At 40.2% G+C, this 13,154-nt stretch overlaps 1 protein-coding gene across 2 annotated transcripts in view; it reads left to right on the top strand.

Moving 5' to 3' along the window:
• mboat2a (membrane bound O-acyltransferase domain containing 2a) overlaps positions 1–13,154 on the top strand; it is an 84,903-nt gene that overhangs the window by 61,513 nt on the left and 10,236 nt on the right. For both annotated transcript variants that reach the window (XM_017694443.2, XM_037541743.1), the window contains 7 exons: positions 2,057–2,112; positions 7,673–7,727; positions 8,763–8,946; positions 11,504–11,696; positions 11,939–12,042; positions 12,135–12,199; positions 12,301–12,433. In XM_017694443.2, coding sequence (XP_017549932.1) covers positions 2,057–2,112; positions 7,673–7,727; positions 8,763–8,946; positions 11,504–11,696; positions 11,939–12,042; positions 12,135–12,199; positions 12,301–12,433 — 790 coding nt within the window. The remainder of the gene's footprint in view (positions 1–2,056; positions 2,113–7,672; positions 7,728–8,762; positions 8,947–11,503; positions 11,697–11,938; positions 12,043–12,134; positions 12,200–12,300; positions 12,434–13,154) is intronic.

The following is a 13,154-nucleotide window of genomic DNA, read 5'->3' as shown; positions in this document are numbered from 1 at the left end:
GGAAACCATAGAGGGTGTAGCATGTGCTACCCCGGGCTCAAGGAGAACGCTGGAGGCAGGATTCAGGATTGCAGCAGCCATGTTTCTTGATTTCACAAAGCACATAAACAGAACCCAAATAACCAAAACTATGCCGGCCACTCTTCAGTGGCTTCTACCTAGACTTTTCAGTCCTTTCTTCACTGGAGCTTGTCTCTTGTTGCTGCTGCTCTTCTCTCTCTCTCTCTCTCTCTCTCTCTCTCTCTCTCTCTCTCTGTTCCCTCTCAGCTCTTTTTAAAAGGCACCAGGTGACAGAGCTCGAGACTCGCTTGCCCGCCTCCTCCCGCCATTACTCCTTTGACTCGCATCCGTTGGGGGGCCTTGGGCTTTACGCTGGCTCCCTCCACACTTGTGGCTCTCTCCGTGCCACCCGTGCTGAGGTTTGTCGCCACTGGTTGTTCGGTCTCCGCCTTCCTGCCGGCTCTCACAGCCGTCATCGTCAGGGTCCAGAGGGCAGGCGCATGCCACAAACCCAGCCCTCAGTGGCTGGTCGTGAGTTTTAGAGGCTGGCATGTCAGGGAAGGCTGTGCCAGCTGCGGACACAACCAATCACTGACTTCTCTGGCAGTCAGCGGGGCTGGGATGGGTGAGGGAGAGAAGGTGAGCTCCGAGCTCCCTCAGAGCAGGGATGGGAGGGGAGGGAAGCTGAGCTCTGGGCGCCCTGGGAGCAGGGATGGGAGGGGAGGGAAGCTGAGCTCCAAGGGCTTTTCAGCATCCTGGAAGACAGCCTGCAGCTCCTGCCAGCTGGATGGGTGCAGGTGGACTAGGGTCTTGATGGCCTCTTCTTCTGCCATGGAGATTGCCTCTGTGTGTTGGCGTCCTCATTCTGGGTTTCGGCACCACTGTAGCACCACATGTGCTACCCCGGGCTCAAGGAGGATGCTGGAGGCAGGATTTAGGATTGCAGCAGCCATGTTTCTTTATTTCACAAAGCACATCATCGGGGTCCGGGGGTGGGTGCATGCCACAGAAGAAAATGTCGGATGTTTTGAATAAATAATCTTTATATTTGGTCGTTCTAACAAGTAGAACAAAGAGGCCTCTAGAAGTTTGTGAGAATCGGCTAATGCAGCTGTGTGAGAACGAAGAAGCTGTCCTTGGAATGATAAGTTAGCCCCTGGAGTAAGTGAATTTACAATGCAACCAGTCAAAAGCTAAAGCCCTTGGGAGAGTGGAACATCCTGGTAAAGCTAAGATAAGATATTTTTAAAAAAAACCTGTATCATGTATGTTTGGAAATAAGGGTTCCCAAGGAAAGTGTAAGGTCTGGAAATGTTGGGAGCTAAGATGATGTAGAATTTTGTAGAAGAGGAGGGATGATTATATCATCACCCCAAACAGGATATAAAAATGGGTGTTTTGCTATGATCTTTGCATTGTGGTTGTCCGGGAACCATCTTGCCACTCAAGCTCAATAAAGACGAAGGCCTTTTCCTGCCTTCCACAAGAACTCAGTGTCTTTTTTTACTTTGCTCTTTTACACTTAGGCATTTTTTCTTCTTCTGTCAGAAGAAGTTATACTGCAGTTAGCTCCTACGGTAATAATGTTAAGAACACACTAGGAGAATCCATTGCTGTCAAGAGGGCCTTGTGAAGAAGAGAAGAAGAGAGGCTCTTAGGCCTGACAACGTCCAAATATCTCAAGTCATTTTTGCTATGTATACATGTACTTACATCTATGACCATCAGACACTGCAGGAATTTGGTTATATCCTAGGCATAAGGCAAACCCCAAGAGACCACCCGTTTCTTTGGTATATGCTGAAGTGATAATTGGCTGCATTTAAGAATAGTTCATCTAATTTTTTACTCTTTTTGTTTATGGAGTGTTCTTATATTTAGTGTAAAAAAAATTTAATTTTGCAGTCTGGGTTTTTTTTTTTTTTTTTTTTAACCTAATAATGTTCTACTTTTAAAAGGCACTTCAGCTATAAAGGGCCTAGTGTGTTTGTCAGTGAATGAAAGGAAATGTATTTATGCTCTCTCTGTTCTTTCTCTCTTTTTCACTTGCCCCAAGGCCTATGATGGTTATTACTCAGAAGATCACCAGCCTGGCGTTTGAGATTCATGACGGTGAGTGACAGATTTAGCACGTTCTTCTTCACATCAGATAAGTCAATCTAGATCTTCTTTCTTCTTTCAAACTGCTCTTTGAAACAGTCTACGACTGGAAACGTCTTATTAGTCTGCCCTCAGCGGCCTTGCTCTTTCTGTGCCAGAAAGAAATCAGAGGCAGAATGTTACTGTCTTCCTGAGACTGCTCAGTTCTACACTCCTAAATGAAATGTGTTGGACGTGCTCACTGTGTCTTCAGGAATGATGCAGTTTTTATATTGATGTGGGAAATTGCATTGTCGCTGAATTGAGTGCATTGTGAATACCATCATTATTCCATGGGAGGATGGTGTCCTCTGCAGTCCAATCCCACCTCTCTCTTGTATGCTTGTTGCTGTATCAGTGCAGTATTTGTTTAGTGCTGTCTTTACATGCTCAGCTGAATATTTCAGTTTACGTTGTTGCTAAGCATTCACAACACTGATGTGCTTACTCAGCACTGTTGTAAGGTGATGTAGAAGTGTCTTGTTACTTTGAAAAGCACTGTAACCTCAATAAACAGCTGACCAAAGCCCATGCCCCATGGATCTTAGCTTTGTCCACAATGCTGTCCTGCAGAGATCACAAGCATTGTATTTAATTACATAATTAATTGCAAAAAATCACCTACAGTTTACCTTCAGTACTGACTGGTTTGAATCTTGTGACGTTTTGTGTATTTTTATGTCAGTAAATGATAACTGTGGCAAACATATATGTTTTTTCTCATGCAAAATAAGTCTGTATGCACAACAGGAACTTGTTATAGATTACTTAAATTCAGATTGTTATCAGATCCGTCCTGTTCTACTTACATGTTCTTATTTACTTATTGATGGAAAGTTTAGCATCAGCCCTTTTGGTAGAAGTGATCTGCTTTTTCATAGTTGAGAGCTGAGAATGAGATATTTAATCTCAAATTGCATCATGTTTTTTGTAATTGCTACTGATATCTGTGATTTATAAGGGTTAAGCGCAGTGGAGTTCTGATAGCTAATGGTGTCTGAGTTCCTTAGAGAGTGGCCTTTACACATTACACAGGTAATGATCTTTCTGATCATTGCTGTTATTGTGATAGTGATACTGTATTCATTTATGTATTTACCTCTACACAGCATGTATGCACAAATGAAAAAGGTACTGCAGTTAACTTTGAGAGAGTGACATATATAATATGTTATTTTTATTGGTAATACAGAGGTAATTTGTCATTTTGTTTCCCAACTATGCCCCGTCAGGGAACAGGAAAGTTTTGCCAGCAAATACAAGTTCAGTAGCGATTAAATGCCTTAACCCAGTCAGTACTGGGTTTTGAACCCACAACCTTCAGATTGCTTCTACCACCAGGCCCACACATTTAAATGAAATGGAGTACAGAATGATGACACTTTATTAGTTAATCATGTGCTGTTGTGCATGTGAGCAAAGTATCTTTTGCTTACTGCTGTAGAGGCATGTACAGTCCTTGTTAGTGGTGTACAGGAGTTAGTTTTAAGTTTCACAATCGTGGGTTTTGATTTATTCTGAGATGTAGAGGTATTAGCTTATATTCTTCTTAGACGTATTTTGGTTATGTGTTTGCAGAACTGCTTTTTGTTGTAGCGTGGGTAAAAACAAACAAACAACAAATTATGTTAAATTAAGGATAGCATTAATCATTCTCCCTGTAGAAATGTACTGCTCTGTGTTTGGTGTTTAGTGTTGTGTTATATGTCATTATATTCTGTATTGTGTGTTCTGTACTGTGACTGTATTTAGAACATTCTTCTGCCTATTCTTGTTTATCCCTACATGGTCGTGTCTGTCACACCTGTCACTTGTCATGTATAGGCTAAGCCTAATCTTGGCATTAGTCCTGCTATAAAACTGCATCAGTCCAGTGTCTTATGGGCTGGCTAGGTGTCTGATACCTGTGCACAAATGAATAAACTTCACTTCTCCAGATATACGGCTCATCCCCTGGTTAAGTTAGGGTTTGGCTTTGTTGGATTTGTTTCTGTACATCAGGTGTGCTTTATCAATGTACTGAATCATTTCATATCGTGGTGCTTGTATTGTGATACTTGTTACATTGTGAAGTTGCTCACAATGCCCTGCGGGATTAACATTACAGAGAAATGGTACTTTTATTTTATAGAGCTACAGTAGAACGAATACAACAGAGAGCTTTTAGCCCGTTAAGCAGTTACAGCCATATGCAAACTTTGCTAAGATGACATGTCTTGTTGATGTTCTAAATGAAAATAACACATCCATGCATGACATTCTGCACATTTAAGTAGAGAAACACAGTTTCTGTTTATGTGCTGACGTTTGACGTGTTGGGAAAAAAAATGAATGTAAAATGTGACCTGTGCAACAGTTATGGCACATACATGTTATATTTAATGTTAGTATGATAAATGCAGGTTAAACATTTGCGTGTGACTGCAATCGCTGACACCTATATGATTTAGATTTTATCTTGTTTCTTTAATGTTCACCATTTCAGAGACTTATTGATTGTATCTCATAATCAGAAGTGCCTGTGACTTCTAGCTTGACTTCTAAAAGAATGTATGACAAAGCCCTTCAGATGTCTGCAGCCCTTTAAACACTAGCACAGTGCCCATTTACTAGATGCCCTCACAGCTACTGCAGGTTTGCGTGCATGTTGTATATCTATGTGTGCAGGGCTGGTGAACTTTACAAGTTCTGCAAAATTTCACTAGCTGGCATGAGTTGGCAGTTGACTGGGTGGTAGTTTCAAAGCCATGTTCAGAAAGAGGACGTCCTCCCCTGATACTAACCCAGCATGCACACCAGACCAGAAAAAAGCTCACACCAGCTCTGATGTCTTAATACCTCATGAACACTTCTGCCGCTGCTACTGCAAACCACAACAACAGAGTACAGTGTTGGCAGTTGGTAACTAGGGTTTAAAAAGCCATCAGTGAAGAAGTGTACTCTGAATTCTGAGCTTATTTCCATTGCCACATATAGTCTCTGTATAGTATAGTAGAACTGTGTGATGCCTCTTGTTGTTAACTTGTGAATAAGAGCTACTTAAGGATAGTATATAAGAATTATTCTGTATAAGAATTCTTATATATGTGAATTCGTGGTATAAGATTTTATTTTCTTTTTCCTAGTGCTGTCTTATTAAAGGGCAGACTTTAGCAGAGGAACCGTATAGTTCACATCAGTTTTCAACCACCATGAAATTATACAATTTAGATTCTAATGAGTTTGGCTTGGAGACATGAAGGAACAGCTATTGATGAAGTTACATGAGCTAACAGCAGTGTTTTAAAAGCCAGTGCAGGAACCCCAGGCTTTGGTTAATGTAACATCGCATAAGCACTACAGATTGTGGTATTTTTACAATGAATCAGTGGGTAACCTGCGAAATGAGTTTCAATATGTGCTTCAGTCTAAAAGCAGATTCTCATTTTTTATACTTGTTTCTAATCAGGCTACAAACACTAATAAAGATGAATATTTTTATTTTCAGTTTAGGCATAAAAGTGTATGGAATTCTTTAAAAAGCTCCTTGTGATGCAAATTTGTTGTGGCCATTTCCAATACTGCTTTATACATTTTATCAAACAGTCAAAGCATTTTACACACAACAGTGAGGGTGAGAATGGTCATCACATTTTGAGCATTTTTACAGGCTAGTAGTTCAGAATAGAGTCGTTTTTGCGCTGTGTTTTGAATTTGTGGTTTAGTTGAGTGGTTCAGTTACTTGCTCTACATGTGAGAGAGCAGCGGTCAAGCCTAGCACAAGGAAGCACTTACTGAGCTTCTAATGCTACATTCCTCCCAGTCTTTGGTGCTGTGTTTGATGTTTTACCCTGTGAAATTCATTGTTTTGTAAACATATTTACATATTTTATTCTAAATGTATGTTTGCCTCTGTGTTCTATCACCCTTCTTTTTAATAGCACTTAATAAACTTGTGGGGACTGATTGTAAGACACAAACTGATATACTTTTGAAAGCAAAGTGTTTTTCTTCATTTATATAAATCTTCAACTATGCAGCTATACAGAGCTTTTCAGATGAATCTGCATTCCAACAGACCTGTGTAGCACCCGACTCTCTAATTGTGCAGCCATAGTGATGTAAAATGTGCTGAATGTGGCTTGGTGTTGTCATATCAATTGTTAATGATGCCTTCACAGAGGTGCAGGTTACCCATTAATACCTCCATACCATGACAGGCCCTGACTTTTTACCTTAATGCCAGTAACAGTCTGGATTTCCCTTTATTTTGTTGGCCAAATCCATTATTTCCATGACTGACCCATGACTTCCATTATGCATAGTACAGTCTAACCTGCATTTGTGGATGCTGCAGCGGACAGATGTTTATGGTTTAATGAGTTTTTCCTGTTTAGGATGCTTTCTGAGCAATGGTGTTTTTGAGCCCATGTGGTGATGTCCATCAGAGAAACATGCTGGTTGTTAATGCAGTGCTGTCTGAGAGGCCAAAGGTCAAGGGGATTCATTTATGTCTTTACAGGCAGAGATTTTTCTGGATTTCCTAAATGTTTTGAAGATACTTTGCACTGTAGAGGGTACAATAACCAAAATCCTTGGCTGAAGAACATTCTATTTAAACTGGTGCCTTTTTTGCTGGCTGATGTATTTTTGGCAAAGTGGTGAGCCTCGTTTCATCCTTGCTCATAGAGGACTAGGCCTTTCCTGGATGCTGCTCTTATACTCAGAATGATTACATCACCTGTTTAGGATGCTTTCTGAACAATGTTCCTAGTCTTAAAAAGTTGCTGAATAAATAAAACCTTAAATTAAAAAACACAGTCCTGTTTTATCTAAGTAGGTTTATATATCATCACTTTCTTTTGCTGTTTTTAAGTTGAGATACTTTATTAATCCCACCTCCGTGTTTAACCCATCCGTGAAATGAAACACCACATACACACTAGTGAATAGACACACACACTAGGGGGCAGTGAGCACACTTACCCGGAGCAATGGGCAGCCCTATCCACGGCGCCCGGGGAGCAATTGGGGGTTAGGTGTCTTGCTCAAGGACACCTCAGTCATGTGCTGTCAGCCCTGGGGATTGAACTGTCAACCTTCCGGTCACAGGGCCAGTTCCCTAACCTCCAGCCCATGACTGCCCCTTTACTTGCATTTTAGCTGCTGTCCCAACTTTTTTTGGACTGGATTTGTAAAATGTTTTCTCATTGAACAAAAATGACAAAAATGAAGATACAAGGTTTTATCCCAACATCAGATTATATATATATAATCACTTAATCTAAAGATAAAGTGGTCTTGTGTTATCTCTGATTACCATGTCTAACTGTGTGTATTAAGTGATTGTAGTATTAGGTGAGTCATTTAAACAGTTAAGCATTTCTTTCCCCCTAAGTCTGCATAAACCTCTTTGTGTATCTTTAAATAGCTAGTTTTTCTATTTTTCTTTTCATAAATGTGAAAAGGGGGGTTTGAAGTGTGTTATCTGAAATATGAAAGCTTAACTGTTATTGAATTAACCTGCTATTTGTTGTGTGTGTTGTTTTCTTAGGTTTAACCAAGAAAGAGGAGCATCTTAAGCCCAGTCAACAGTATCTCGCTGTAAGGTATGTGGGAAAAGGTATGTTTGTATCTGGGACGGGATCATGTACTTACACCTTACCTCCTTTGACCCCTGCCTGTTTCTTTTGTGCCGTTCCTGCAATGATTAATAATCTCTTTAACATTCAGTTACATTTGGTCTTTTTCTTTCATTGCTTCACTAATTGTTCTATTAACTCACAGTAATATGTGTTTAAATTACAGTGGTGAAGTCTTGATATCAGCTCAGCAGGTCACTCCTCTGTTACCTTTACTGAAACTGACAGTGGAATGTAGATTGCTATTACTTATATTTGGTCCCATTGATCAGCTAGCTCTGTGCTAATCCCCTCCTACAGTAAGCACGCACTGTTCCTCCTCGAGATGGCAATTAGGGGCAATATTGCCCAGCTACCTCCAGGGTCTGAGTCAGAAAGCAGCGGCCACACTTCCATGTTTAGGGACTGGAGGCTTGTTGCCAGGCAACTGCGTGATCCCGCTGTGAAGCGGCCTCTTCGGGAGAGAGGAAGAGAGGAGCGGAAGTGGCGGAGCACGTTTATTGAGAAGCACCACTTAGGAGAATGAAGTGGGAAAATGACTATAACTTGTGTGACAAGGAAGAAAGTTACTGTAAATGTGGAATATCAGTATTGTGGAAGCCTACACTTTATTAATGATTAACTAATGAAATACTATGCATGCCTGCTCTCTATATTTCCGTAATCAAAAGAGCTGTTAGAAGACTTGCCATGGCCATTATGAATTGCAGTCTGCCTGTAGCAGAAAATGATGAAGTATGTACTCATTCACTCAGCGTTTTCCTCATTCAGCCCCTCAAATTTGCCTTAGGAAAAGCACCCAGGCTCAAGAGAGACCACTGAAGCTGCCTACTTAAGCCTTAACTAATGCAGTGACTAACAAAATGCTGACATTTCTTTTTGTCTCTACTAGATCGAATATTCTGGTGGAAGCAGACATTGCATTCTCTGTGTGTTTGTTGACCCATGTTTGTTTGATTGTTTGTTTAATGATATTGTCCTCTGTTTGTGTGCACTGTGCAGGAAGATGCCCAGTCTGCTGGAGTATTTGAGTTATAACTGTAACTTCATGGGCATCCTGGCGGGACCCACATGTTCGTACAACGACTACATAGCCTTCATTGAGGGTACGTGCTATCAGCGCAAACGCCTGGAGTCCAATGGCAAGGAGAATGGCAAATGCAAGCAGAGTGACCCCTCGCCTAAGGTAACAGGCCCTCTAAGACTTATGGCTCCCCCTGCTGCCTGACTGACCCTTCTACCACAGTTTTAGATTAAGTTCAGATATGTGCTGTGGCAGTCAAAGTCTGGAAATATCCTCATTAGAAGGGTTTTCCTTATTTCTACTTTTTTCCACACACAACAGAGAAAACCTGTCAAGTAAAACAAAAAAAAAAATGCATTACTATTTCTAGGCTTATTCAAAATTCTAAGCAAATTTGTGACACTGATAAGGCCTCTCTGCAAAAGGTCAGATTTTTTTAGTCTTTCATCGAAGCTTGTGTTCAGGCGACTCTTAGTTGTATTTTATCAGCTCAGAGTGCTTTGCACAAACGTATGTTAACTCATGCGCACGCTGTTATTACAGCAAAAGAGGGACAGATGGAAGTTATTTAAATGTTTCAAAGATGGTACTTTTCAATCAAGTATATTGTTGCTGTTGAAACAAAACCTTGTTCCAGAAGTATTGCTTGTGACTAAATGAAGACATCTGTGCTTTCCTGCCATGAGTGGTCGAGGGTGTCATGAGTGTTAGCAGATGACTCAGGACAGGTTTTACTAGTTTCCTCTTTTTTGCTGCTCATGTGGTAAATGTTAGACAAGATAAACAAGCCCAGCTAGTCACAGCCACAGAAAAGAGCAGCTGCTCTGTTGACAAAGTCTCAAAGGACGCGTTCTCACAGCATCTCTTATTGTTAAGAGTAGCCATTGCAGACCTGCTTGCAGTATTGCTGTGTTGTTTAGGTGCCCGAGCTTTTAGCAATGTGAGCGACACACTTCTCCATTTAAGAATAGCTGCTGAAGAGAAACCTATTGCAACACTGTCTTACACTGTAGTAGTCTTCTATCTCTACTTGAGAGAATGAAGCAGTTTGGTGTGCAGCGGGCCCAAAGCACACAGTAATTCCAGTAAGATGAGTTTGTCTTGTTCTGGCCTGGAAAAAAATAGCCTTACTCGTTGCCATGGAGATTAGCAGAGTCAGCACTTTTCTCCTTCTCCAAAAGAACTACAGTGTTAGTGTCTTTTTGATCGACACCACCAGCCAGTCTTGGTCCTTTGTGAGCGCTGGGTCTAATGAAAACCAGTGAGGGATTTATCACAATCACTAAAAATTTCATGAAAGTCTTAAAGCCGAAGAGTTTTTAGCTCAATAGCTGCCATGATGAAAAGTTACAACTTTTATCCATCAATAATGTGATTATAGTAGTTAAAGGGGAATTTCACCTGTTTTTCAAAAATTCTGCATAATGTTTTGGTCTAGTTCCTGTCACCACCACGGTGAACAATTCTGACTATGTAAGTGTGTCTAGAATGGACCATTTCACATCAAGCCACTCTAAATCAGACCATTTTCAATGCAATGGCAATGTTACGATAACTTGATTAAGATTACTTGATTTTAAAAAATTAGTAGGTTCAAATTTACATGCTTGATGGATTGGCTTAGTGATTTGTTTGCTATTTGAATGTTTGGTTTAGAAAGGTCTTGAGATCCTGTCTCCTATCTGTTAAAGCCATACCAGTACAAAAACTCAAAGATACTGTATGAGGGCATGTATCAGGGTGTTGAACTTGCCAGTGAGGTTTTAGCATTTTCCTTCAGCACGAATGTACTGCAGTGTGGAGAGAACTTGCCATTAATCAAGTATCAGATGGACTGAGATTCTCCTGCATCTCAGTGATTGTCACAGGTTGCCACAACATTGTGAAAGACATAACAATGTGAAACAAATAACAATGTGATTAGTGTGATCATATTGTGGTCTATGACTTGGTTTAGGACCAATATTTTGTATGTTTTCTATGCTTAGCTGAAGGGCCACCTGTGTCATTAGTACTATTAGGCTAATAAAACTGTAGCAGCTGGTTCTCGCTGATGAAAGACTGTACCAATGGCTCAGTTCTGATTTGAAAAGGTCAACACAGCTCTGAAAAAAATCAAATACCAAATCAAAGCCACTTAAGTTTGGACACATCTGATTAAAATGCATCATCTTAAAGAGATTTTGTTCTAAATGCATGTGCTTAAAAGTCTGAAATTAGTTCCTAAGACAAGTAGGAACAGTGAACTTGATGACTTTTTATTTCCCAAACACAATTTTTATATTTTAAAACTAGATATTCTGACATGCCCTCCCCAAGTTATTTTTAAGGGCTAACAAGTGGTCAGTATATAGTGGAACATCTTTAAACCTGGTGAAAAAACTTCCCAGGTGGCTCCTCATTAAGCTGTTTGAAAAAATGCTATAAGTAATTAAAGCTTCAAACATAAGAGTTTTGATTTAACAGTTTTAGTCACTTCCTATATATAGTGTTATTTAATAGTTTCAATAACTTCAGTATTGTAGAAAAATGTATAAAACCTTTCGTGAGTGTGCCCAAACCAGCGTTAATTTCTATGAAGCCTCAAGAAAATGTTAATCCTTGAAAGGTATTTTAATGAATCTTTGTGCTTTCTACATATAGAGGAAATGGTTCTGTATTCAACATTGTGTTCAGAGTTCAGTGGTTTTTATGCAGTCTGACTATGTGGTCCTTCCAGAGGGATGTAATCCTGAAGCTGGGCACCTGCGCTCTGTGTTTGCTGGTCTACCTGACCTTCTACAGGGTGTGCCCTGTGGAGCGAATCATCGATGACCCCTACTTCACCTCACAGCCCTTCTTCCTGCGGGTCCTCTACCTCTACCTGTCCATGCTCAGCTTGCGGCCAAAGTACTACTTTGTGTGGACACTTGGTGAGAAACGAGTCTGTTTTATGTAAAGTTGAAATGATCTGCAATGTACTTGATAACTGAGAGTCACAAAACGTGTCTAGCCATTAATGCCTGTTCTGTTATACTAGAGCTGTACTGCCCCCTTGTGTTTAAAGAAGGTTGTGTCATGTTGCAACTGTCCAAATGAATGTAGTGCTTTTAATAACAAGCTTGTAGCTGTTAACTGAATTTATTTACATATTTTGTTTCTCCTGCTTTTATAGCTGATGCTATTCACAATGCTGCTGGTTTTGGCTTCAGTGGTTACAGCAAAGATGGCACTCCACAATGGGACTTGATATCAAACTTGAGAATACTGAACATTGAGGTAAGAGAAAGCCAAACATCCAATCACATGCAAGAACTCATGCTATCAAAGGGCGCACTTAAATTGATTGTACTCATTTTGTTCAACTGCAGCTTGCAACTAGCTTCAAGACATTCCTTGACAACTGGAACATTCAGACAGCCCTTTGGCTGAAAAGGTAGATGTTTTGAAAGGTTTTCCTCATTTCCCTGACAGGTCCTGTGCTGTACCTTGTTGTGCTTTGTCTCACAATATGCAATGTTTCTGGTGTTTCTGTAGGGTGTGTTACGAACGTTGTCCATATCATCCAACAGCAGCCACCTTCCTGCTGTCTGCCATGTGGCACGGTGTGTACCCAGGATACTACTTCACCTTCATCACAGGCATCAGCGTAACGCTAGCAGCCCGAGCAGTAAGTATTAGGATTTCATGATATGGATAAAGTACTCATATTACAATTCTGATCACTGTTTTTAATAATATGAAACCAATTTAGTTGCAGGTACGTTATGAAATGTAAATATGTATAAATGAAATATTACAGGGTTGTGAGGGTTACTTTAAAAATGTGTTGCAGCACAGATTGCTGATTACCTGTTAGTTTGTAACCTCATCTGAAGGATTACTAGATTAAAGTAACATAATCTGAGACTTTCTGTTGCTTTGGGATTACTTGTCTTTTTAAAGTCATATAATTTAAATCAATACCACAGATAAGCAATTTCAGCAGGACGATCTCTTAACACAAGATAGAAGACAGAAATGCACAGAAGTCATACAGGTGATATGTGTTTAGTGTGTACCTCAATTTGAAAATGTCAATCAGATGCTCAAGAAAGGCATGCATAGTTTGAAATATTGTGCCTCCTTAGTTTGACATTGACTGTTTTTGCACTCACATGAATAATGTAGATTTCCTAGCAGGCAAGCTGTTTATATGTTTCCATTGATATACAGTACATCTATCACACATGGCTGTGACACTTTTCTCAGTCTGGTTCATTTTCTGTTTTGTGTGCAAAGTTATTCATTCCAACTCGATTTCTGACATCTAACATACAAAGTTTACAGACCTACATCATACCCAGTGAACAGCAGTGAGAGAAACCGTGAACCAAAAGTGATATTTACCA

This window comes from Pygocentrus nattereri, chromosome 10 (assembly GCF_015220715.1).
Source record: "Pygocentrus nattereri isolate fPygNat1 chromosome 10, fPygNat1.pri, whole genome shotgun sequence".
Classification (NCBI taxonomy): domain Eukaryota; kingdom Metazoa; phylum Chordata; class Actinopteri; order Characiformes; family Serrasalmidae; genus Pygocentrus; species Pygocentrus nattereri.
Note: the sequence above shows the minus strand (reverse complement) of the source record. Positions and strands in the feature narration are given on the sequence as shown.